At 52.6% G+C, this 23,968-nt stretch overlaps 1 protein-coding gene and 1 long non-coding RNA gene across 5 annotated transcripts in view; one reads left to right on the top strand and one right to left on the bottom strand.

Annotated features, from left to right (window-relative positions):
• MED26 (mediator complex subunit 26) overlaps window positions 1-22,267 on the top strand; it is a 53,717-nt gene extending 31,450 nt beyond the window's left edge. The window contains exons 2-3 of one of the 2 annotated variants that reach the window (XM_006749036.3): window positions 18,905-18,979; window positions 19,605-22,267. In XM_006749036.3, coding sequence (XP_006749099.1) covers window positions 18,905-18,979; window positions 19,605-21,257 — 1,728 coding nt within the window. In that variant the 3' untranslated portion in view covers window positions 21,258-22,267. Of the gene's footprint in view, window positions 1-18,787; window positions 18,980-19,604 lie in introns of those variants that run through there. The other variant, XM_031020152.2, reaches the window with a different exon arrangement.
• LOC115937673 (uncharacterized) overlaps window positions 18,503-23,968 on the bottom strand; it is a 29,808-nt gene continuing 24,342 nt past the window's right edge. Inside the window, exon 4 of one of the 3 annotated variants that reach the window (XR_014143767.1) lies at window positions 18,503-19,214. This is a non-coding gene — a long non-coding RNA (uncharacterized LOC115937673). Of the gene's footprint in view, window positions 19,215-22,003; window positions 23,049-23,968 lie in introns of those variants that run through there. The other 2 variants (XR_014143764.1, XR_014143766.1) reach the window with 2 other exon arrangements.

The raw sequence follows: 23,968 nt of genomic DNA, 5'->3' as shown, positions 1-23,968 counted from the left end.
AGAGTTTGGATGGGTAGGAATCTGTGGCAGAGGCAGCACCAGCTCGGCGTGGGCTGACTGGTCGAGTCCTGTGAGGGGTTCAGCTGTGAGTATGAGGTGTGTGCGAGTTTTTATTTTAGTTGACTTGTGTTTAATTGAGGGTTTGGTGATATTCTCACAGCTGCTCACTTTTGAAGCAGGTATGTTCCTCCAAGGCAGTGGTATGGAAGGCAGTTGACTGGAACCTGGAAAGTGTCGTCTCCCCTTAGACAATGTCACCGATGTTGTAATTGGTCATCAGCCCAGGCCACAGAAGCTACTTGCTCCTTGTTAGAGCTGAGGCAGAATTATTTCAGAAACCCTGGCTTTGTGGTTTGGAAGAGGGGAGGTGCCTTTTGGGGCAGGAGCTCTGGGAGTGGATGAGGCTGGGTCCTGGCAGCCCTTGGGGGATGGCGGGGGCTGCCACAGGTTGCGGAGCTGGTGGTGACAGGTTCCACGTGTCCTGTGGGGTGAGTCGGTAAGGTTTGCTGCTCTTGGGCTCCTGTTTGGAAGGGCCATGTGTGGTATGATTTGCTAATGTTCGCTGAGGAGGACTACCTATGCACAGGGCTCTGTGGCCCTGCAGCCTACGTTTGCCACATGCCATCGTCTCTGACAATGGCCACCACTGCCAGCTGGTGGCCGCACATCCCCCTCCTCCCCTCAGCCTGGCCATTCACTGTCCTTCCGTCCTGTGGTGGTTCAACTGGACCCCGTCACACCACATCTGGGCAGGGCCGTCTCTGGGGTTGGCATGGGATGGGCAGGTCCCACAGCTGGGCCCAGTGGGCTCTGTGGATTCTGCAGCCCACCACTGGTGGGGCAGTACAGTGACCTGTCTGGCCTGCAGATGTGTGAACTTGGGCACATCACATCCTTGTCCAGACTTAGGGTTATCATCAGGATTGGAGGAGCCCTGTGCTCTGGAAAGCACGATGCATGTGGTGTTGGTGGCATTACTGCGGGGGAGTATCTAAATGGGTTGGGCACAAGGTGTCAAGCATAACCTTCTGCCTTGGGAAGGGTGGTTCTGTCCACTCTCTCTCTATGTGTGAATCTTCTCAAGAGCTTGTTCACATGCATCTCTGATCTGGGAGGTCTGGGCTGGACCCAAGATTGTGCCCGTCCAAGCAGCTCTGGGTGACACTGGTGCTACTGAGTCCCAGGTCACACTTGAGAGTAGTGTTAAGGGTCTAGCTCAGCTGTCTGGAGGGAAAGTCAGGATTTCAGACAAATTCATTCACAGGAGCTTAAGTCCGGTTGGAAATCATGCAGAACTAGGAGGGAAAAGAAGCTATCAGACAAATGGAGGCTATTTTCGTGTCAGGAGGGTGGATACAGATTATTGCTCGCACCGCTGTTTGGGGGAAGAAAAGACTTCCATTTCCCTGAGATTTTCTGTAGATGTTTGTGGCCACTGGTCTTTCACGTGAGCGTGGGAAGTTGGCTTCCTCTCTTGGGTCTCCAGTAGAAGTATGACAAAACTGTGAGGGCACGCCGAGGAGGGCATATGTCCTTAAGTTCAGCCTTTGATGGCTGGTGAGCATTTTATTTCATAACCTATGAGACAGTGTTACCCAGCTTCAGCCATAGCATGTCTTCCTGAGGGCTGGGGCCCAGCTCTAAGCTACAGATCACCTATTCCAAGCCACAGTTTGGATGTGCAGTCTGTTGGATGCACAGGTGTTTGCGGGGACATGTAGAATGTCCCAGAAAGAAAAGCTGATGTTTATTGGTGCCTGCTGGAGCTGTTACATGCAACATTGAATTTGTTGTTCAGTCTTCATGATACCTCTGGGATGCCCAGGCACGACAGTCTTCTTCATTTTACTGAGGGGAGAAGGAATTTTTGGTCTCATCCTCCACTCCCAAGGAGGGCTGAGCCCAGGTGGGGGTCTGATGCCTCCCCTGCAACAAAGAAGTGTTCCTACTCTTTGACTGCCACCCCTTCTTTTTCTGGGCTCTTGTTGCATGTATCATCGGCCTCCACAGTTATTTACAGCTTTATTGAAATATAATTGACATACAGTAAACTGTGCCTATTAAAAGTGTACAATGTGATATATTTTGACCTATATCCGTCTGAGAAACATTTCATCACCACAGTCAGGGTAATAAACATATACATCATTTCCAGAAGTTTCTTTTTGCCCCTCTCTAATCTTCCCTCCAGGACTACCCCCGTTCCCAGGCAACTGCTGATCTGCTTTATGTCACTGTAGAGTTTGCCTGCCTTTTCTAGAATTTTGTGAAATCACTCACTGTGTACTGTTTTTTGTTTTATTTTGGTCTGGGCTCTTCTTTCATTCAGTGTATTTATTTTCAGATTCATGCATGTTGTATGTCAATTGTTCATTCTTCTTTGTTGCTGAGTATTAGTTCATTTCATGGATATACTGCAATTCATTTATCGACCCATGTGTTGATGGACTTTCAGGTTAAGAATCTGCCAAAATGGTTTTCCAAGGTGATTGTACTATGTTATACTCCCACCAGCAGTGTATGAGAATTCCAGTTGCTCCACATCTTGGCCAGCACTTGCTATGGTCAGTCTTTTTAATTTTAGCCATTCTAATAGGTATGTAGTGATATCTCATGGTGGTTTTAAGCATTTTCCTAATGACTAATAATGCTGTGTATCTCTTCATGTGTTTATTTGCTGTGCATCCCTCTTTTTTGTTGAAAGATTTGAATATCCTTTCAAACCATTTTTTCCATTTTTTTCCCTTGGGTTCTTCGCCTAATCATTGAGTTGAAAGAGTTTTTTAATGTATTCTAGATGCAAGTCCATTCTTAGATACATGATTCATATATATTTTCTCCCTGTCTGTGGCTTGCTTTTTTTTTTTTTATAAGTGTCACATTTTAATGAGCAAAGATTTTCAATTTTGATGAAATACAGCGTATGTTTTCTCTAAATTCTGTGCTTTTTCTGTCATATTTTTAGTCTTTCCCAAACCCAAGGTCACTAAGATTTTCCTCCTGTGTTTTTCTTCTAGATGGTCTAAAGCTTTAGTTAACCTTTATATTTAGGTTTATGATCCATTTGGTTTTAATTATTTGTGTATCTTGTGAGGCAGAGGTCAAGGATTTTGTTTGTTGTTGTTGTTGTTTGCATATGGCTATCCAATTATTCGCACTATTTGTTGAAAGATGATTCATCACCCATTGAATTGCCTTAACACCTTTGTTAAGAATCAGTTGACCATGAATGTGTGGGTCTGTTAATAGACTCTGTTCTATTCCATTGATCTGTTTGTCTGTCTTTACTCTAGTACCAGATTGTCTTGATCATAATCTTCTGGTTTCCTTTTTTTCCAAGTTTGTTGGCTGTTCTAGGACCTCTCTGTGATTCCGTATACGTTTTAGAATCAACTTGTCATTTTCTCTGAAAGATCCTGCTGGAATTTTCATTGGGATTGCATTGAAGCTGTATAGATCCAGTTTGGGGGAGAAACTTAACACTGTTGACTCTTCCAGTCCATTTATTCGGTATTTCTCTCCATTGATGCTTTTTTAAAAATTTTTCTCAGCCATGTTTTGCACTTTTCATTGTTGCACATTTTAGTGTTGAACTCTTTCATGTCTTTTGTCAAATGTATCCCTAAGTACTTAATATTTTTAATTGCTATTATAAATGGAATTGGTTTTTTAAAATTTCATTTTCTGAATGTTTGTTGCCTGCATATGGAAATATAGTCAAATTTCCTATTGAACTTGTATCCTGCCACCGTGCTAAACTCATTTATTTTGGTAGCTTTTTTATAGGTGTTATAAGATTTTCTACATAGCCTATTCTGTTATTTGTGAATACAGTTTTACTTTATTCTTTCCAATCTGGATATCTCCCCTCCCCCCCCCCCACCTTTTTCTTGCCTTATAACATTGGCTGGAACCTCCTGACAAAGACTGAACAGATGTGGTGAGCACCTGTCCTTGTCTTGCACCTGTGAGGGGGAAACATGGAGCGGTTCACCATCAAATATGATGTCAGCTATGGGTATTGTTGAAGCACTTATCAGGCCAAGGAGGTTCTCTTCTATTCCTAGTTTGCTGAAAGTTTTTATCAGGGAGAGATGCCCAGTTCTGTCAAACATTTTTTCCCTATCTTTTGGAACAGTCATAAGCCTTTTTCATTTTCGGCCCTCATAATAGGACAAATTACATTGATTTTCAAATGTTATCTGCCTCCCCCACTTTAATTTCTAGTCTCCTTTGATAGCTTCTTTCCTGGGTTAGGCATGAAGACTTTCCTTATCCTAATTGTTCTGTTGCCCTCCTTCAAGCCAGCTATCTGTTTCTGCCCAAGTAACCAGTATGACTTGTTAATGGCCTATTGCGTGGAGTCAGGCTTAGGCTGACTACGTAAGATTAGCAGCTTAGGTCAGTAATGAACCGGTGGCCAAATGTTTAATGGGTGCCCTGGCTTCCTTGCTGGAGAAACAGCATAATAACTACTTTGGGGGTCTGTGGTCTCAGAAGAGACTATGGTATGGTAAGAGACAGGTGCCCAGCACAGTGCTGGCCAGCAATGCCCAGGCAGTGGGTGCTGCCTGCCTGCCTCTCAGTAAGTTTAGAGCTTACTTCTTCTTGAGAACACTGAGCTGTTGAGTGCATCTTCCTTGGAACCTACAGAGCACCCTTGTCCTCCCCAGACCTGATCCCTGCCCAGGGCAGGAGTGTGTGGACATGTTTCCCTGTGAGCCTTGAAGCACAGTGCATGCTGCGTGTCTCGGAGGCAGCCTGGGCTCGTGCAGCCCTCTCTGTGGGACCCTCAGGGTCTGTGCCACTGTGTGGGAGCCACAGTGACTCGCCAGTGTCTCCTCCTCTTCAACCCCAGCTGCTCTGGCATCTGTTTCTAGGACGGGATGGCCTCATCCAGAAAAGTGCGCAAGTTATGAGCTTTACATTTTATGGAATGCTTATGAAGTGAACGTGCCCGAGTAACCCCCCACCCAGGGCAAGGAGTAGAGTGTTTCCGCAGAAGCCACTCTTGCCCCCTCTCCTAGCAACTCGCCACCCCCAGTTTCCCTGACTTCGGTCATCACTGAGAAGTCTTGCCTGCTTGTGAGCTTTCAGTCCAGTACAGAATGTATTCTTTAGTGCCTGGCTTTTTCATCAGACTCTGTTTTGAGATTTATCTCTGATGTTGTGTTCGTTCCGTGCTGAATGGACAGACCATGATTTAGTCATCCATGATGCTGGTGATGGCCATTCCGGTGGGTTTTAGTTGGGGCTGTTCTGCATATGGTCTCCATGCACGGGTGTTCACGTGTCTGTTGATTATGTGCCTCAGAGTGGAATTGTTGGGTCGTGGGGTGTGAGTGTCCATCGTTCTACGACGTTTGACACAGAAATGTACAGACTCTCCTTCCTGTTTCGTGTGTCCTTGGTTCTCTCCACGGTAGCCCCTGTTACAGGAATGCCCACTGAGAGAGTCCCTATGCCCACTGGGGTTCCTCCAGCTCCACACAGAGCCCTTGAGTTGCTGGGCAGCAGGTGGGGGGAGGGGCGGCCTCGGGCCTGATCCCTCCCAAGTGTGGGAAGCGACTCCTTTCTGGGCGCTTACTGTGTGCCAGGCAGCATCCTGGGTGTCCATGTGTGTCTCTTGTTCCCCTTGTAGGAGCCTGTAGGAAGCCTCTGTCATCCTCCCACTTAGTGGCCGAGGGAACAGTTGAGTGGGCTGGGTGGGTGGGTGGGCCCAGAGCCATCCACTGACCTCTGGTGCACAGTCTTCTCTGGTGCTTTATGCCCTGGAGCACTCGATAGGGAGTCCTAGCAGATGGCCACCACCCCGTGTAGGACAGGCACACCCACCCTTAATTGCGTTTAGGGCCTGGTGAGTTTGCGGATCTGTCAGGTTCCTATTTAAAAGGAGACAAGAGCTCCTTGATACTTAACCCTGAGACTTGGCAAATTACTTAACCAGTGCGGCCCCCACCCAGGTTCTGGCGGTTCCTGTTGCTCTTTTCGTGTCCACCCAGCTCAGAAGGGACGTGGTGACCCCGTGGGAGTGCTCAGGAAAGTGAGGGCTACCAGAGCCTGCATGTCATTTACATGTGCTGCTTACCAGGGGCATCCTGGACTTTTGTTTGTGCTGTGGTCACTTTTACCCCGTGTCGCATGGCAGCCTCAGGTTGTGGGGCCAGTTCTGGGCTTGAGTTCCTCTGAGAAGGGGTGTGTCTTTGTTTCCCTACCCTGTAATCCTTCTCTTCTAAAAGAGCTTGCTGGATATTGCCATGGTTCTGGGCTCCCTGCACCAGGGCTCCTGGCAGCTCAGCTGAGCCTCAGTTGTGGTGTTCCCCCTGTTGTGTCTGTCCTTGCCTTTGGCCATTTCCACCCATCCCTCAGGACTGGGCCATACATGCCTTCCTGCATACTCCAGGCTTGCAGTAGGTGCTCAGAAAGCATTTGGTGACTTTTCGAGGGGAATTCTGGAATATCCTTGGTTCCCAGGATCTTACAGCAGCCCAGGTTGGTGGACTGGTAGCCTGGCTCCATGCTGGGCACTGTGCTGCCTCAAGGGGTCTTAAGAGACCACAGAGCAGGCTGTTGGTGAACTTGCAGGGCCCACCTGACCTGGGCCCTGTGGGCACAGAGTCTCTCAAGACGGTGGTCAGCGCGCCATTCAGAATCTACAGAGATGATCTGTGGTTTTCCCAACATTCCACCCAGGCTTCCCTGCTCATGGAGGAGGAACTGGGCTAATCAGGGGCTGGTCTTGCTTAAGTCCGAGGTGGGCAGCATTAGAGGCCAGGTTCGGCCCCACTGTATCTTCGTACAGCTCTGCTTCCTGGCTCTTCTCTGCCCAGCCCCACCACTGGTGTTTCATTTGGTGGGACAGGAGTGCACCGTTGTCACCTCCATGTTTTACTTCATAGTCTCAGAGGTTGGCCCCTGTCAATTCCTAAAAAGCTGGTCAGTTCTCACTTTGGATTGCCTATATTCCGCATGCATGTGGGTCGAGCATTGTGTGTGCCCCTCCCATAGGCTTGGTGGGGCCCTTCTGTCTCGCCCAGCCGGGATTCTTACTGGCTGTTCCTCCAGGAGTGCGCGGATGGGAGGGGGAAACCCTGACCTGACCACAAGTGCTGTCATCAGATGCCCTGCTAGCCAGCCCCTTCTGTGAGCATGTGTGGCAGATAGAAAATGCTCTGCTTGGCTTTCTGAGTTTGCGGTTGGATCAGTGCAGGAATGAACCAGCTCACAGATGACATATTGAGAGCTCTTGTGTCCTCAGAAGGGGCCGGATTATAATGAGAATTGTGTGTGTCCTGTTGACCTGATTCAGAGGTCAGGAAAGTTTAAGTACATAGTTTTGTTGGGAAGAGCTGCTTCGATAAAAAGCAGGAGGGAGAGAGGGACAGTTTGGGGGCTGGAGCTGCAGGGAGAGTGCTACCTCTCCTCTCCTCCCCTCCCCTGCGTCCCCCTCCTCTCCTGCTAGCCTCTTGGTGACGAAGGATGGCAGCCGCTCGCTCTGCTGCTGTTTGCGCGCTGCCCTGGGCTTCCTCTTCTTGCCCTGTGCCGCCCGTGGGATGTAGGCACTGCGGCTCTGGCTGCTCCCTGGGCTCAGGCTGGGGTTTCCTTCCCCTGGGCCGAGCTGCAGCTGCAGTTACATGCTCCGGCCAGCCACGGGTGCTCTGTGGGCTGTGAGTGTGGCAGTCAGGGCCATGCAGGCAGTGGCCATGCTCCAGCTGTGGATGTTCCTGGGGAGCATATGGGCCCCTCTGATGAGGAAGTGCTTTTGTGCTTTTGCAAGTGGTGAGCTTGGTGGCTGCAGCTGGGACATGGCACCAGTGCCAGCCTCCTCCCCGCCAGCTGTGTCATTATTCCTCTAAGAAGCCATGAATGAGAGAGATTTGACCCCGTGGGTGGGAAACTCCCACTGGGGTCCTGGCAATGGAAGGCACCTTGGCCAGGCTGAGGGTACAACCTGAGGGAGGCTCCTCTTGCTCCTGTCTGGCTGTGGAACCGGGCAGGGCAGAGCAGGGCTAGGAGGATGCACCTTCCAGAGCCAAGAGGGAGGATCAGGCCACACTGATTTCTTTTCCTTACTCAGGGAGACGGGGTGGGACCCGGGCTGGGCTCAGCCAGGATCTCTGGGGGTTGCGGGTGCTGCCATCTCTCGCGCCATCTTTAAGCCGAGGCAGTTTGAGATACAGAAAGAATGGCACCCACCTGGGAACATGTGTGCTGCTCATCAGAAGCAGGAAGACTTGTGGTGTGTGCCATTGCTGGGGCCTAGCGAGGAGCAGGCTCCAGTGCTGCTGTTGTTTACCAAGTGGCCTGCTGCTTAGGGTGAGCACTGGGGGGGCTGAAGCCCCTGTTGTGGTGGGTAGGTATGTGGGTCTCCCTGGCTCTAGGCTGCCCTGGAGGGAAGGGAGAGGCAGCCCAGAGATGTGCTAGGCACAAAGCCATGGGCCCTATGTGGCTTCAAGAAACTCTGTAACCTGTGCAGTTACCTGCTGTGGCAGGTCAGGGAGAGTATGTGGGCGGGATGCCAACATCACCAGCCTGGTGGCATCTGGGTGCCCCCCCTCACCCCACCTAGTAAAGCACCTGTTGGGCTGTATGTGATAGAGCCTATGCCAGGCTAATATAAGACCATACTCTGCCACCTTCTAGCAGTGTGGTGAGCCCTGGATCTCCATTACCTTCCCAGACCCTCACTTTCCTTATCTGTGAGGTGGGCTTGCAAGGATGAAAAGCTAGAGAGCTTAGCTCCTGGAGGAACCCAACAATGTGGTCCTGTGAGAGTTAGGCTGAGGTGGGCCTGACCCAGCTCACTGACCGTGGGCCCCACCAGTGCTCAGACCTCAAGGAGCACAGGGTTTCCCCTTTGCCACCATGGCTGCACACATCCAGCTTAATTCCTGAGAGAATGGGGATTTGGGGCAGGGTGTGGGAACCCTTGAAGTATGGAGGAAAGAACAGTGAGCAACAGGCCTCACAGACTCTGCAGCTCAGTGTCTCGGTTCCTTGTTTCACGTGGAGTTGGAAATCCCCCACAGGGCGGTAATTACTCAGGGCCTGGGGTTTACCTATGTTGCCCCTGAAATAGGGGAGGGGGAGGCTGGTCAGTGGCAGGTGTACCCCACTGAGCTTGCCTCAGCTCTGAACATGGATCCAAGATGAGACCAGCTATCCGATTCACAGAGCAACTTTCAGACATGTGATGAGGGCCAGTTAAAATATTTTTTCCGATGGGTTTGATTTTTTTTTTTTTAAAGATTTTATTTATTTTTTATTAGAGACAAAATGAGAGAGAGGGAGTACGTGAGAGGGGGCAGGGTCAGAGGGAGAAGCAGACTCCCCACTGAGCAGGGAGCCCGATGCGGGACTCGATCCAGGGACTCCAGGATCATGACCTGAGCCGAAGGCAGTCGTTTAACCGACTGAGCCACCCAGGTGCCCCCGGATGGGTTTGGTTTTAAAGATGATTCCACGTACCCTGTTGTAGGCAGGTTTTCTGAGGCCGGTCTGGTGTTCTGGACTCTGGAGGAGCCAGTGATGTCACTGGGTTTCAGAGGGCTGCCACAGGGCAGTGTTGGCCGGCTGTCCCTTCCCTGGGTTACTGTTGCTCTTTACCATGTTTCCACCCTCCCTGGACAGGGTGACCTGAGCTGGGACCCACTGTGAGGTGCCCCCAGACTCTGACCGACCTTCCGCTGGCTTCTGACCTCATGCATGTGTGAACACAAACATGCTGGCCTCCACAGACGGGTGAGGGCTTTGGTGTGGCTTGGGACTTGCTGTCATGTCAGAAGCCTGGGGTGCTGCCTTCTCCCTGGGCTCAGCACTCTGGGAATCCAGCTACAGAACCTGCCGTCTCCGTGGGTGCAGCCATCCCCAGCTCTCTGGAGAGCCCTTCAGAAGGCTGTTTGGCCCCTGTCTAGGTGGGTGCCCTCCTAGACCTGTGGCATCCTCCCTATTTGAGGGCAAAGGGCAGGTCTAGAAGCATGAGGAATCAGGCATGGCCCGGGGTCCAGCTCTCTGTGGGCTCTTTGCAAGGAGGCATGGACCCGCCTCAGAGAGCAGAGCCCCCATCCGTTTCCACCCCAGGGGTGTGGGCAGTCTTTACCCTGAGTCTGTTGAGCAGCATCTCAGCAGCCTGCAGGGGGCTTGGTGAGAAGCTCCAAAGGTTGCACCAAAGAGAACATGCCCTGTAGTTTGAATCAGAGGTTGAGGGGGCCAGAGACAGGCTCACTGTGGAGGGAGACAGCGTCCCACCGGCCCTTGGCCTCCCTCCCCACGCAGGTACCAGATGGTATAGGGAGATGCCACCGTGTAGAATTGGAAAACAGGGATTTGCTCACTTCACCTCTGTGCAGCTACCAGCTGCCATCTCATTCCACCTCCAGTGACAGAGATGGCCCTTCCACATGTGAGGAAATGGGTGTGTTTTATAACCTTTTAGATTTGTGGCCAATTTCAAACATAAAAGTAGAGAGAATAACGTGACCATGCCCCGGCTTCAGTAGAAACCAATTTAGAGCCAATCAGCATTGCTTCATCTAGCCCCCTTCTGCCACCCACACCCGAGTGCAGCGTTTCTCCAGTAAACACTCTGAAACGTGTCATTAAAAGCTGGGGGGTGAGCAGTGCACCTTTAGCGGCTCACAGAGAGCGCAGCGTGCCATGGGGCGCCGCACGGGCTGTGCCCCCGCTTGGCCTGGTGGATGAGGAGACGGGGATGTCACCAGCCTCGCGCGCCCGCAGTGTGGTAGCGTTCTGTGCTGCGTGGTGCGGAATCGTGCTCGGGCTGCTTCTGTGGGGTGCCGTCCCCTCCTTTGTGCTGTCACCTGGGTGCGTCCAGCCCCCCTTCCTCCTGTGCAGCAAATACCACTGGTTAGCCTGGCTGGAGCATTGACTTAGCATGCGCTGAGGGTCTCCCCAGGAACAAAGGCCTTTCTGCCTCCTTTGTGCCTGCTCTTGGTTCTCTTGTCGCGGGAAGACCCCTTAAAAGCCCCGGGCACTGGGTTGGTGGTGAGGAGCATGTGTCCCTGGGGTGTCCCGTAGGTGTGAGCGAGGATGTGCTCTCTCCCCATGCCAGAGCCAGGGGGTGCCTGTGTGCTCGATGCTGGAGACGCTGGCTGGTTGAGCTGCCCGCGTGGTGCTGACGTTGCTGTCTTCCGGAGCGTACGTGCTCATGCCCCATGAGCCTCCAGTCTAGGCTCTGAAAGCCCTCAGTGAGGTAGTCAAGGAGCCACTTCCACCAGCAGTCACCTGCTGGCTTCTTGCCCTGCCTGCTCCCTGCACTTCCAGAGCGGTCCTCCCCCTCTCCTGACACCTTCCTTGCCCAGCTGCCATGGGCACACCACCACCCTGTGGGCTCCTTGGCTAGGTGATTAATGACTTCCAACGGAGACGGCAGTCCAATGGAGAATAAGTGGGCTGAGATGGTGAGCTGTTCACATGGGAAGGCCTCACTGGTAGAAAGGGGAGGGGACACTTGGTCTGGTTAAGTGTTAAGGATATACAAATTAAGTTGCATCTATTGAAGGAGGCCTAAGGAGAAAATGAGAGACTTTGGGCACTCAGGCATCCTTCATTTGTGAATTCTGTCCCTTTGGGGAAAGCCCTTTGGTTTTGAGAGGCGTTCTTGTTTTTGTTCTTGTTGAGCACAAATCCCAAGGGAGATAGCCAGTGCGCTGGGCTCTTCTGACAGCAGGACTGCGACTCTGGCCTGCCGAAGTGCCCACAGCCCCCCTTGAGGGCGGTACCGGGGGGGCTGCCCAGAGGCTTCTTCCCTGTACAGGAGCAGAACAGTGTCCGTGCAGTGATTGTGAGTGAGTATATTTTCCTACAGATGGGTGCCAAGAGGGACCCAGAACGGGCCAAAGACAAGCGGTCTGTTGGTGTCAGGGCGGCAGTTGAGCTCCCACGGTGGCCAAAGTTGAAAGCAGGTTGTGTAGGAGGCAGCTCACCCATCTGCCATCTGTTCTTCCTCCTGGCATCCTCGCTCGTGCCACTGTCTTCACCCTGGGCCTCTTTCCCCTCTCCAGAGCTCTGGTGCCATGTCACCATCTCCCTAGGTGCTAGGACCTCTGCTCTCTACCCTGGGAAGCTCCATTCAGGTGCTGCCCTCTCCGTCCACATGCCTGGTCTGCCTTCCACTTGACACTGACCTCCCTGGCCTGAGGGCCCTGTGCTGGGCTTTGCAGGCCTGGAACCTGGTTGGGAGCCTCCTGATGAACATCTCATCCCGGGAGACCTGCCGCTTCTGCATGCGTGGGTGTGTTGGGAAGGCTGGCTCAGGAGCCTTCCGTCTTGGCGTGCCCAACCCCTGCAGAGCCACGGGCTGGCTAGGGCGACACTGCTTTTACTGGGTCTGAGGCCAGAGGCCGGGCCGGGCCTGGCGCTTCCCAGACTCCTGCCTGTCGGGTGTGGTGAGCGTCAGGGCCAGACTCCTTAGAGCATTTCTCGGGGTCCGCTTCCTGGTCCTCAGGGGACTGACTGCACTTGGAATGCCCAGGTGGTGCTTCTCACATAGTGCTCAGTGCCCTCACCGTCATGACTCCGGGGTGGGGCAGAGCCAGAGGAGTGAGCCCCTGGGATGGTCCTGAACTTCCAGGCAGCCAGGGCAGAAAGAGGTTAGGCAGATGTAGCATTTTCCACAGGGCTGAGAGCCGTAGAGCCTGCTCCAAGCCAAAGTCTGCACAGGCACTCAGGTGTGGGAGCTGCTCAGCAAGGACGGTAGGGCCTGCAGACCTCCCCGAAGTCCCCCCTCCCGCACAGCTTCCAGGAGCGGCTCCAGCTGTGCGAGGTCTCTGGTGCTAGCTTGCTACCAGCCTCGGGTTGCCCAGGTGTTCTGCCTCCCCCCTCCTATCTGGAAGCAGGACAGTGTCTGCCCAAGGACAAGGACAGTTTGTGCTGCTGAGCTTGCTCTGCAGGGACTCTGGTTTGGGAGTGTGTGGGGACCCAGGGCTCTAAATATAACAGGGTGAGGTCACTGGGGTGGAGACAGGCCATGTGGCAAGCTCAGGACCCCATTGGGGCTGGAAACCCAGGGCTGGGGACAAGGAGTGGGTGGCCTGGCCTCGCTGTCCCTGTGGTACTGGCCTCCTCGCTATGTGGTCTCCTCTTGCGCCAAATCCCTGTCCGTGACATGTCAAAGGTATGTGAAGGATGGAATGTGTCTCTTCTCAGACCCCTTCCTTCAGTGCAGCTTGGAGTAGGTTTTTGGGGCCATCTAGGTGTGTGTGTTCTCAGGCACAGCCCTGAATGAGAACATTGCGAGGGGAGGCCTTGTTGCCAAGGTGTGGATTGGGCCCCCTGACAGAGGGGCAGCTTTGTGAGGGCTCTGTCGGGCAGAGTGAGGGCCACCTTGGTGCTCTGTGGTCACCGCAGTTTACACTCAAAAGAGACACAGAGAACCTGGGGTGGCGGGTGGAGGTGACAGCTGCCTTCAGCTGGAAATAAGGCAGAGAAGCTGGGAATACACGTGGCCAGCAGAGTCCCAGCCCCCAAGAATGTCTACATCCTAGTCCCCGGAACCTGCGCGTGTGGTACCTTACATTAGCAAAAGGACGATGCACGTGTGACTAAGGGTGCAGACCTGGATTGTGCAGGTGGGCCCAACCTCATCAAATCATTAGAAGTGGACACCCTTTCCTGGCCGGGTCAGAGAGGTGCAGTGTGAGGACTCGGCCCTGCTGCTGGCTTGGGAGGTGAACTGAGGTGCCATGAGCTGGGGAATGCAGCATCCTCCAAAAAGCTGGAAATGGCCTTCAGATGACAGCCAAGCCAGCAAGAAAAGGGGGCCCTCAGTACAGCAAGGAGGAGTAATTCTGTCAACACCTGAAGGAATAGGAAAGTGCCCTCAAGAGCTTCCCGAAAGGAGGGCAGTGTGCCTACACCTGGATCTCAGCCCAGGGGGACCCGAACCACACTTCTGCCCTCCGGAACCTGACATGATATATACATGCATGGTGTTTAAGCCACTCAGTTTGTGATCCTGTGTGATCATTTTGGCAGCAGAGGAAATCAGTACACATTAGTACAAGGATGTGGGAAACGGGCTTCCCCACCTTCCTCTCCTACAGTGGGCATGGAATGGGAGCAGCCTCCCTGGCGGCTGATTACAGTCATTCATGGCCTTGGTGCCAACAGCCCCTCTAGCAGCTTGTGTGTTAGCCCAGAACTACCTCTAGTAAAGGTGGAGGTTGCAGCCTTGTTTGTAACAGTAAGTGGAAAAGGAGGGACACAGCACTGCTCAAGTGGGGCCTCCCTCCCCCCACCCCAACTGGAAGGAAGAGCAAAGGGAGGAGGTCTGTGATGTTGGATGTTTCTGAGGTTAGTGAGAAAAAGTAAGGCATAGAATCATGTTTTGCTTTTTTTTTTTTAAATGCGTGATAAGTATGTACACAAGCTTTTATACGCAAGGAATATTTTTGGAAAAGATACAGGGAAGCACTTGCAGTGGCTGGGTGGGAGATGTACCTTCCCTTGTGCCCTTTCGCGTGCCTGCAGAACTCAGTTCTAGTGTGTGTGGGCGTGTGATGTGCTCACTGTGTGATCTTGGGGGGTGAGGGGGCCTTCCTCAGGGCGCGGGCTCCCGTCTCGCCAGCCCACGGAAACCTGCATCTGCTGGGGGTTGTTGAGCCGCAGGAGCTCTTTATCTCTTCTGGAGCTGAGCCCTTCACTGGGCATGCTTTGTCAGCACGTGCTCTGGGCTGAGGTTTGCTTTTTGTAGTAAGCATAAGTTCTTAATCTTCATGAAGCCTCGTTTGTCAGTATTTTTTCTTGGGTGGTTACTGCTTTGGGGATCCTGAGAAATCTTTGTCTACCCCAAGGTTGCAGAGATATTCTCCTATGTCTTCTAAAAGACTTTGAGTTTTTGCTTTCATATTTAGGTCTGTGATTGATTTTAGGAATGAATATAGATAGATAGATTTTTTTTTTTTTTTAAAGTAAGCTCTACGCCCAGCGTGGGGCTCAAGCTCATGACCCCGAGACTGAGAGTCACATGCTCTACTGACTGAGCCAGCCAGGGGCCAAGTCTGTGACTGATTTTAAATTAATTTTTGAGTATGCTCTGATGTTTGGTGTAAATGGAATCATGCAGTCTGTGTTTTCTGTGACTCCACTCCCTGTGGTCTGAGCTTCTTCACTTCCCGTGGTCTGAGCTGCTGCTTGTTGATGCACTGAGGCTACAGTTGGCTCATTTCTGTTACTCTTGAATTTTTCGTTCTGCTCCTTTGACTCTTGGAAGACACTGGTGTCCCTGTAACATTGGACTACATGACCTGCACCTTGTGTGCCGTCTCCTTTCTGTAAAATGTGATAATAGCACCTTCCCCATGGAGTCGTCGTGATGGCACAGAGTAGTGCCGCATGGAAACACATGGTATGAGAGCAGGGCCTGGCTCACAGCGAGCAGAGGACAAGGGATGGAGTGGCTTGGTCAGCAGGTGTGCACACGTGAGACTGCCAAACAAAGGCCGTCGCTTCCGAGACTTGGCTGGGCCCAGAACTCCCTGGTCGTGTCAGATGCCAGTTCTGCTGGTTGGTGGGCATGTCCGCAGGGTAGCCGCTCCTGGCTTCCGTCTGCATTCCCTGATGCCTGCGAGAGCTGAGCACAGGTGCTGCCGTCTCCTCTTTCACCCGCTGCCTCTTCTTGTCTGCTGGCCCAGGGTTTCTGTGTTCCGGACACATACGGATCCTCGGGGCCTTGTGGCATCTGTCTTCTCCCACATTGTCACTTTTTGGTGTCTTGGGATGAACTCTAAAGGTCTTGTTAATGTAGCCAAATTGATTGGATTACTGTGTGCAAGCATCCCTCGGAGATCCTGCGGGGTGGGTTCCAGACCACCAAGCGACTGTCACGATACACCGAGGCAAATGAAGTTTTTGGTTTCCCGGTGCACGTAAGAGTGGTGTTTACACTATACTGTAGTCTGTTAAGTGTACAATAGTATTATATCTAAAAAAACAATGTATATACCTTAATTAAAAATACTTTATTATTAGGGCACGTGGGTGATGATGTAGTTAACGTCCGACTCTTGATTCCGGCCCAGGTCATGCTCTCAGGATCGTGAGCCAGAGCCCGCGTTGGGCTTCACCTGGGCGTGGAGCCTGCTTAAGATCCTCTCTCTCCCTCCCCCTCCCCTGCTCTCTAAAACAAACAAACAACAACAACAAAAACCCAAAGATTTCATTACTAAAAAAATGCTAACCATTATCTCATTTTTCAGCAAATCCTAATCTTTTGCTGATGAACGTCCTGCCTCCCTGGTGCAGGCTGCTGACCGGTCAGGGTGGTGGCCACTGATGGCTGGGGGGGCTGTGGCAGTTTCTTAAGACAACAGTGAAGTTTGCTGTATCGATTGGCTGTTCCTTTCATGAACAGTTTCTCTGTATGTAGCACACAGTGCTGTTTGATAGCATTTGACACACAGTAGGACTTCTTTCAAAATTGGAATCAGTCCTCTCAAATGCTGCCACTGCTTTGTCAGCTCATCTTCTGTAATATTCTAAACCTTTGTGGTCATTTCAACAATCTTCAGAGCATCTTCACCAGGAGTAGATTCTAGCTCAAGAAACCATGCTCTTTCCTCATCCATTAGAAGCAGCTCCTCATCCGTTCAAGTTTTAGCATGAGATTGGAGCAAGTCAGTCCCATCCTCAGGCTCCACTTCTGATTCCAGCTCTCTTGCTGTTTCCGTCACACCTGTGGTTACTTCCTCCACAGAAGTCTTGAACCCTCAAAGTCATCCATGAGGGTTGGAATCCACTTCTTCCAAAATCCTGTTCATGTTGATATTTTGATCTCTTCCCATGAGTCACAGATGTTCTTAATGGCGTCTAGAATGGTAAACCCTTTCCAGAAGGTTTTCAATTTACTTTGCCCAGATGCATCAGAGGAATCACTGTCTATGGCAGCTGTAGCCTTACAAAATGTACTTCTGAAAGAATAGGACTTGAAAGTTGGTCCATGCGGGGGGCGCCTGGGTGGCTCAGATGGTTAAGCGTCTGCCTTCGGCTCAGGTCATGATCCCAGGGTCCTGGGATCGAGTCCCGCATCGGGCTTCCTGCTAGGCAGGGAGCCTGCTTCTCCCTCTGCCTCTGCCTCTCTCTCTGTCTCTCTGACTCTCATGAATAAATAAATATTAAAAAAAAAAAGAAAGAAAGTTGGTCCATGGGCTGCAGAATGGATGTGGTGTCAGCAGGCATGCAAACAACGTTCATCTCACTGCACGTCACCATCAGAGCTCTTGGGTGACCATGTGCATTGTCAACGAGCAGTAAGACTTTGAAAGGAATCTTTTTTCCTGAGCAGTAAGTCTCAACAGTAGGCTTAAAATAGTCTGTAAACCATGTTGCAAACTGATGTGCTGTCATCAGGCTTTGTTGTTCCATTTCTAGAGCACAGGCAGAGTCGATTTAGCATAATTCTTAAGGGCCCTAGGATTTTCCAAATGGTAAATGAGCATCGGCTTCAACTTAGTCACCAGCTGCATTTAGCCCGCAACAGGAGTCAGCCAGTCCTTTGAAGCTTTGAAGCCAGGCATTGACTTCTCTCTATGAAAGTCCTGGATGGCATCTTTTTCCAATAGAAGGCCTACATTGAAAATCTGTTGTGTAGCCATCTTCATGAATTATCTCAGCTACATCTTCTGGATCCCTTGTTGTGGCTTCTACATCAGCACCTGCTGCTTCACCTTGCACTTTTAGGTTATGAAGTTGGCTTCTTTCCTTAAACCTCATGAGCCAACCTCAGCCGGCTTCAGACTTGCCTTCTGCAGCTTCCCCACTTCTCTAAGCCTTCACAGAATTGAAGAGAGTTAGGGCCTTGCTCTGGACTAGGCTTTGGCTTAAAGGAGTATGGTGGTTTGATCTAGCAAGACCACTCAGACTTAGTCCACATCAGCAGTAAGGCGGGTTCGCTTTCTTATCACCCGTGTTTGTTCACTGGACTAGCACTTTAATTTCCTTCAAGAACTTTCTTTGCCTTCACAGCTTCGCTAAGTGTTCGGCACAAGAGGCGTAGCTTTCAGCCTATCTTGGTTTTGGGCATGCCTTCCTAAATGTAAGTCATTTATAGCTTTTGATATAAAGTGAGAGGTGTGTGACTCTTCCTTTTACTTGAGCACGTAGAGGCCATTGTAGGGTTCTCATTTGGCCTAATTTCAACACTGTTGTGTCTCAGGGAACAGGGAGGCCCAAGGAGAGGGTAGAGGGCAGTGGCTGGGCAGTGGACACACGCAGCACTGATGAAGTTCGCCGGCTTACATGGGCGGTTTGTGGCGCCCCAAAGCGGTCACGTAGTAACGTTAGGAATCGCTAATCACAGATCACCACAACACATAAAATAGTTAAAAAATCTGAAATATTATGAGAATTACCAAAATGTGACACAGAGACACAGCACTGCTCAATGCTGTTGGAAAATGGCACCAATAGACTTGCTTATTAGTGCAGGGCTGCCACAGTTCAATTCGTAAAAAACACAGTATCTGTGAAGTGTAGTAAAGCTAAGAACACAAAAGGAGGTATGCCTTTATTTATCTTTTAAGCTCGGTGTGTTTTATTTGATAAATCCTTCAGCACCCCGCCCCCCATGAGATGGTAGAGTAGAATACCTCTCCCGGATCAGGAGCAGAGCTTATTTCATGAACGTCATGGGTTTCAGCCATGTGACAGCCACTTGGGCAGGTGGGCATGGCCATGGACGGGCTCGTGGTCAACTGCACCCCATGCACTAGAGGAGGCGGACGGGAGGGTGAGCACTGGGTACCTTGCTGGCCTCAGGAGCAGGTAGGAGATGGCATGGGGTGAGAACTTTGATGTTGCCGACTCCACTGGCTCTTGGGAGGGAGAGGCCCAGAGTGGGCTGGAACAGGGAGAAGGGCAGAGGTCTGACAAGTGGCTCGTTTTGCAGATCCGGAACATGGTGGCGGTGCTGGAAGTCATCTCCAGCCTGGAGAAATACCCCATTACCAAAGAGGCACTGGAGGTGAGTGTCCCCAGGACCCAACTTCGGGAAGAGAAGGGTGGGCAGGGCCTGGGCTTCCCCAACCCGAGTCCTTCCTGGCTTCTTGGAGCCTTTGCTCTCACTGGCCAGGTAAGGACTTAGTAGTGCTGAGTGAGCGGTGTACATACCCTCCTGGCCTAGGCTGTGCCGAAAGCAACATCTTCCTATGGTCACTGCAGGAATTGGGTAGCTCTAGTCCCAGGGCTGGGAGGCCTGCCTGGGGGGAGGGGGGAGAGGCTCCAGTGAGGGATGCGGGCTCAGGCCTTCCGTTTGCTCTTGCCTTTGCCGTAGTGTGCTTTCACCCAAAGAGCTTCCCTGGCACAGTGTCTCTGCACTGGCCTGACGGTCCACAGCCTCTAGGTGCCAGGAGCCTGCGGGACGGTGCTTCTGAAGATGCCGCCCGTGGCCCTGGGACCCTGAAGTTCGAGGACTAGATTTGAGAAGTTAGATGTCACAAAGGACCCCAAATCCCCATGGGTTTTGTTACCCAGGAACTCCGTGGTTTAAAGGGGCAGTGGGATTAATCCAAAGACCAGGGGTTCTCAGCTCCCTTTTCATGGGGGACTTGCTGTCCCAAAAGCACGTCATCATCTCTCTCTGGTTGTAGGAAACTCGACTTGGGAAGCTCATCAACGACGTCCGCAAGAAAACGAAGAACGAGGAGCTCGCCAAGCGGGCCAAGAAGCTGCTGCGCAGCTGGCAGAAGCTCATCGAGCCCGTGCACCAGAATGAGGCGGCGCTGCGAGGGCTGGCGGGCAGCACCGGCTCTGCCAACGGGGGCGCTCACAACTGCCGGCCGGAGGGGGGAGCGGCCGGCGCGCCCAAGAGCATCCATGAGCTGAAGAACCGCAATGACATCCAGAGGCTGCCTGGACAGCGGCTGGACAGGCTGGGTAGCCGCAAGCGCCGGGGAGATCAGCGTGACCTCGGCCACCCTGGGCCACCTCCCAAGGTCTCCAAAGCCAGCCATGACTCCCTGGTACCCAACTCATCCCCCCTCCCCACCAACGGGATCGGCGGGAGCCCCGAGAGCTTCCCTGGCGCCCTGGACGGCAGCGGGCACGTGGGCCCCGAGGGCAGCCGCCTGGAGCACGGCGACAGCGACAAGCACAGCGGCAAGATTCCCGTGAATGCTGTGCGGCCGCACACCAGCTCCCCGGGCCTGGGCAAGCCCCCGGGCCCCTGCTTGCAGACAAAGGCTGCGGTGCTACAGCAGCTGGACCGGGTGGACGAGACTCCGGGGCCCCCCCACCCCAAGGGGCCGCCTCGCTGCTCTCTCAGTCCCCGGAACTCACGGCACGAGGGCTCCTTTGCCCGGCAGCGGAGCCCGTACACCCCCAAGGGCTCCCTGGCCAGCCCCTCTCCACGGCCCCAGGCGCTTGAGGCCACGCAGGTGCCATCGCCGCTTCCCCCGGCTCGGCCGTCCACACCACCCGTCAGGCGGCTCGAGCTGCTGCCCAGTGCCGAGAGCCCGGTGCGCTGGCTGGAGCAGCCTGAGGGCCACCAGCGGCTGGCAGGGCAGGGCTGCAAGGGGGGGCTGCCCCCGGCCGAGCCCCTCCTTCCCCGGGCGGGCTTTTCCCCGGACTCCTCCAAGGCGGACAGCGACGCCGCCTCGTCTGGTGGCTCGGACAGCAAAAAGAAGAAGAGGTACCGGCCTCGTGACTACACGGTGAACTTGGATGGGCAGGTGGCGGAGGCGGGTGTCAAGCCCGTCCGGTTAAAAGAGCGGAAGCTCACCTTTGACCCCATGACCAGACAGATCAAACCTCTGACCCAGAAAGAGCCAGTGCGGGCTGATAGCCCCGTGCACACAGAGCAGCCCAGGACAGAGCTGGACAAGCCCGAGGCCAAGGCCAGCGTGCAGAGCCCTTTTGAACAGACGAACTGGAAGGAGCTGTCGCGCAACGAGATCATCCAGTCCTACCTGAGCCGGCAGAGCAGCCTGCTCTCGTCGTCAGGCGCCCAGACCCCAGGGGCTCACCACTTCATGTCTGAGTACCTGAAGCAGGAGGAGAGCACCCGGCGCGGGGCCCGGAAGCCGCACGTGCTGGTGCCTCACAGCGCGCCCTCGGACCTCCCGGGGCTGAACCGCGAGGTCACGCAGGACGACCTGGACAGAATCCAGGCCCACCAGTGGCCAGGGGTGAACGGGTGTCAGGACACACAGGGTAACTGGTATGACTGGACGCAGTGCATATCGCTCGACCCGCATGGGGACGACGGGCGGTTGAACATTCTGCCTTATGTCTGCTTGGACTGAGCAGCCTGTCGGCCTCTAAGTGCATTCCCACCTTGCAGTTGGCATGGCAGGTGGGCAGCCTCCGGCGGTTGGGAATCCGGGGAGCCCGGCCCGGCCCGGGAGGGAGGGGGCGGGAGTCTCGAGGCCTCTCCGTGCTCTTCCCTCAAAATTCTCCTTCTTTTGTGAAATGCTGCTACCAGTTTACTAACAAAATTGCAAAGGAAGGACCGTGTGGAAGGAAGGCCGGCACAGTGAGTTCAGAACTCTATAGCAAACCAGCTATAAAAAGCGTTAGTTCCCCACCCCGGAAGAGGTGCGGACATTTCCCAGCACCCGTGAGCTGGGACCTCAGTGGCAGGCAGGCACAGACAACCTGGGGGAGAGGTTACCTTTAAACAGCAACAGAAGCACGCAGTTCATCTCTCTGCATTTTCCTTGTTTAAATTTGGCCCTGAGTGTCTGAGGCAGGGGCTGTGCCCACACTGCGGCCTCTGCGCGCACCCCGGCTGGCCAGCCAGTACGCCCTGCGCTCCGTGGGCATCCACACGTTCTCATCTGGTTTCGGTTAAAACCCAGTTTTGAAAAAAATGCTGCAAAAATCTAAGTTTTCTAGTTTATTTTATCCCCCTCTTCCATTGACTACCAGCCAAATAATTTTCCTTTCTCCCTTTTCAAAGTTTCCCCCTCTCCTTCCTGCGCATATCTTGAAAATCTCACCTTTCTAGAGTCCCCTCCCAAAAAAACACAAAAGTAACCGCGGGTGCTACTGGTGTGTAAGCTGTATTGTTGGGCAAGAGGAGACCTGTCTGTACGCTGGAAACACTCATAACCATTCCTTTAGATTCGTTTGCCTTATGGTTATTTGTCATAAACGCGATCTGCAAAAACAAGGAGCCTTAGTGAATGTACAGTACCTAGACTTCTGTGTTCTCAAGACGCAGAAGGGAGCAACTTTGCTATTTGGTCCAGTAAGTGGACACCTTGTGATATAAATGTGGAAATAAAAAAAAAAAAAAAACCATTTGCACAAACCAGTCTCAGAATCGTTACTAATTTGGTCCCTTACAGTCATAATCAGCCTTTCGTGTCTGAGGTTTGGGCTCCATTGCCGGTCTGCAGGGAGGTGGGCAGGGCAAAGTGGCCAAGCCAGCCTATTAGTGTTCTGCATGAAAACTGACCTCCACCTGCCTTTCACTCATTCAGGGCCATGTTGCCTCTTCCGCCTCCGGGGTCACCTACTAGCTTTGGGTGACAGAGACTGAAGGTCCACATGAAGGAACGTTACCCCATCTGCCCCAGAGAAAGAAGCCCTCCAAGGGGGTTCCATGTCCCAAGTCTTGGTAACCTGGTTTTACCCCACAAAGTATCTAGCTTTTACAGGGCATGGCCCAGAGCCACGCCTGGCACTGCACCCCTTGGCTCTGGCCCCAGGCTGCTAGCTCCCCATGCAGGCCTGGGGCTGTCTCAGTATCTGATAGGTGCTGTTTTTAAAAAATAACTTTCTGCCTTGACTATAAAAGTGATAATACTTCCTTCTCCCTCACCCCTGAAACCGTCAGCGAAGACTATGGTTTTCAAAATTTTTCAGTCCAGAATAGGTCATGTTGGATGTACCTACTTCATTTCACAGATGAGGAAGCAGCTACCCCTTAAGAGGGACAGTCCTAGGACACCTGGGTGGCTCAGTTGGTTAAGCGTCTGCCTTCAGCTCAGGTCACCATCCCAGGGTCCTGGGATCGAGTCCCGCGTCTGCTTCTCCCTCTGCCTGGCACACCCTCTGCTTGTGTGCTCTCGCGCTCGCTCGCTCGCTCTCTGACAAATATAATAAAATCTTAAAAAAAAAAAGGGACAGTCCCATGGGGCGAACCAGGGGGTCCAGAACCATTGAGTCAGCCCAGAACCACAATTTCAGAAGCAGCAGGGATTTCTGACGTGGTGTTCGTGCAAGACACACCCACCCTAAGATAAGGGCAGTGGATGAAGTGGCTTTGAGGACAGGCTGAGGTTGGACTCTGGACCTGCCATCTATGAGCTGTATGGCTCTAAGATAATCACTTCACTCATACACATGTCTCTATCTGGGAGATGAAAGTGCTTACTCCAGAGCTGTGAGGGTAAGTTAAACAGAGCTTAAGCCAAAAAAAAAAAGCGGGGGGGGGAGCATGTCAGTAGAACCCTTTGTGCTATGGAATAACTAATTACTTTCCTAAATCCACTGTGCCTGTAATGTGGGCCAGCCCTGCTGCTGTGTGGGTGTCCCCAGGAAGTGACTTACTCTGTGACAAAGGGTCGTAAGCACAGCTGGAATATACTAGGATACAGGTTGGCATCTTATGAGCATCTCTTTTTCTCAGACCCGGACTTTAGGACAGGTCCCTGCTCCCTGCCCCCACCTGAAGGACCACTTCTGCGTCTAAGTATCCAGTAAGCCCCAGCATAAAGATACTGCCTGCTTTTGAGAACACAAAATTAAGATTTCCCTCCCACATTTTTGAAATCAGTGGGTTGCCACTTTCTAATTTGCCAAGTAAAGACATTGTAAAAGGGCATCTTAACCCCCACCCCTTCCCCCCAGAAGTTGTCCGTACATGATTTTTGGAACAAATCAAAGTCCTTTAGTATAAAACCATCTCGCTGAAAACACCATCTTGTCTTCCTCAGCTGGGGTCTGGGGCTGCTCTATCCTGGCCTTGGGCATCAGCAGTCAGGGCCCGGCAACCTCTCCCGCCTGC

The sequence above is a fragment of the Leptonychotes weddellii genome, chromosome 1 (assembly GCF_054177405.1).
Source record: "Leptonychotes weddellii isolate Sample4059 chromosome 1, ASM5417740v2, whole genome shotgun sequence".
NCBI classification, from domain to species: Eukaryota; Metazoa; Chordata; class Mammalia; order Carnivora; family Phocidae; genus Leptonychotes; species Leptonychotes weddellii.
The sequence above is the reverse complement of the archived record's forward strand: the minus strand, read 5'-3'. Positions and strand labels throughout refer to the sequence as shown.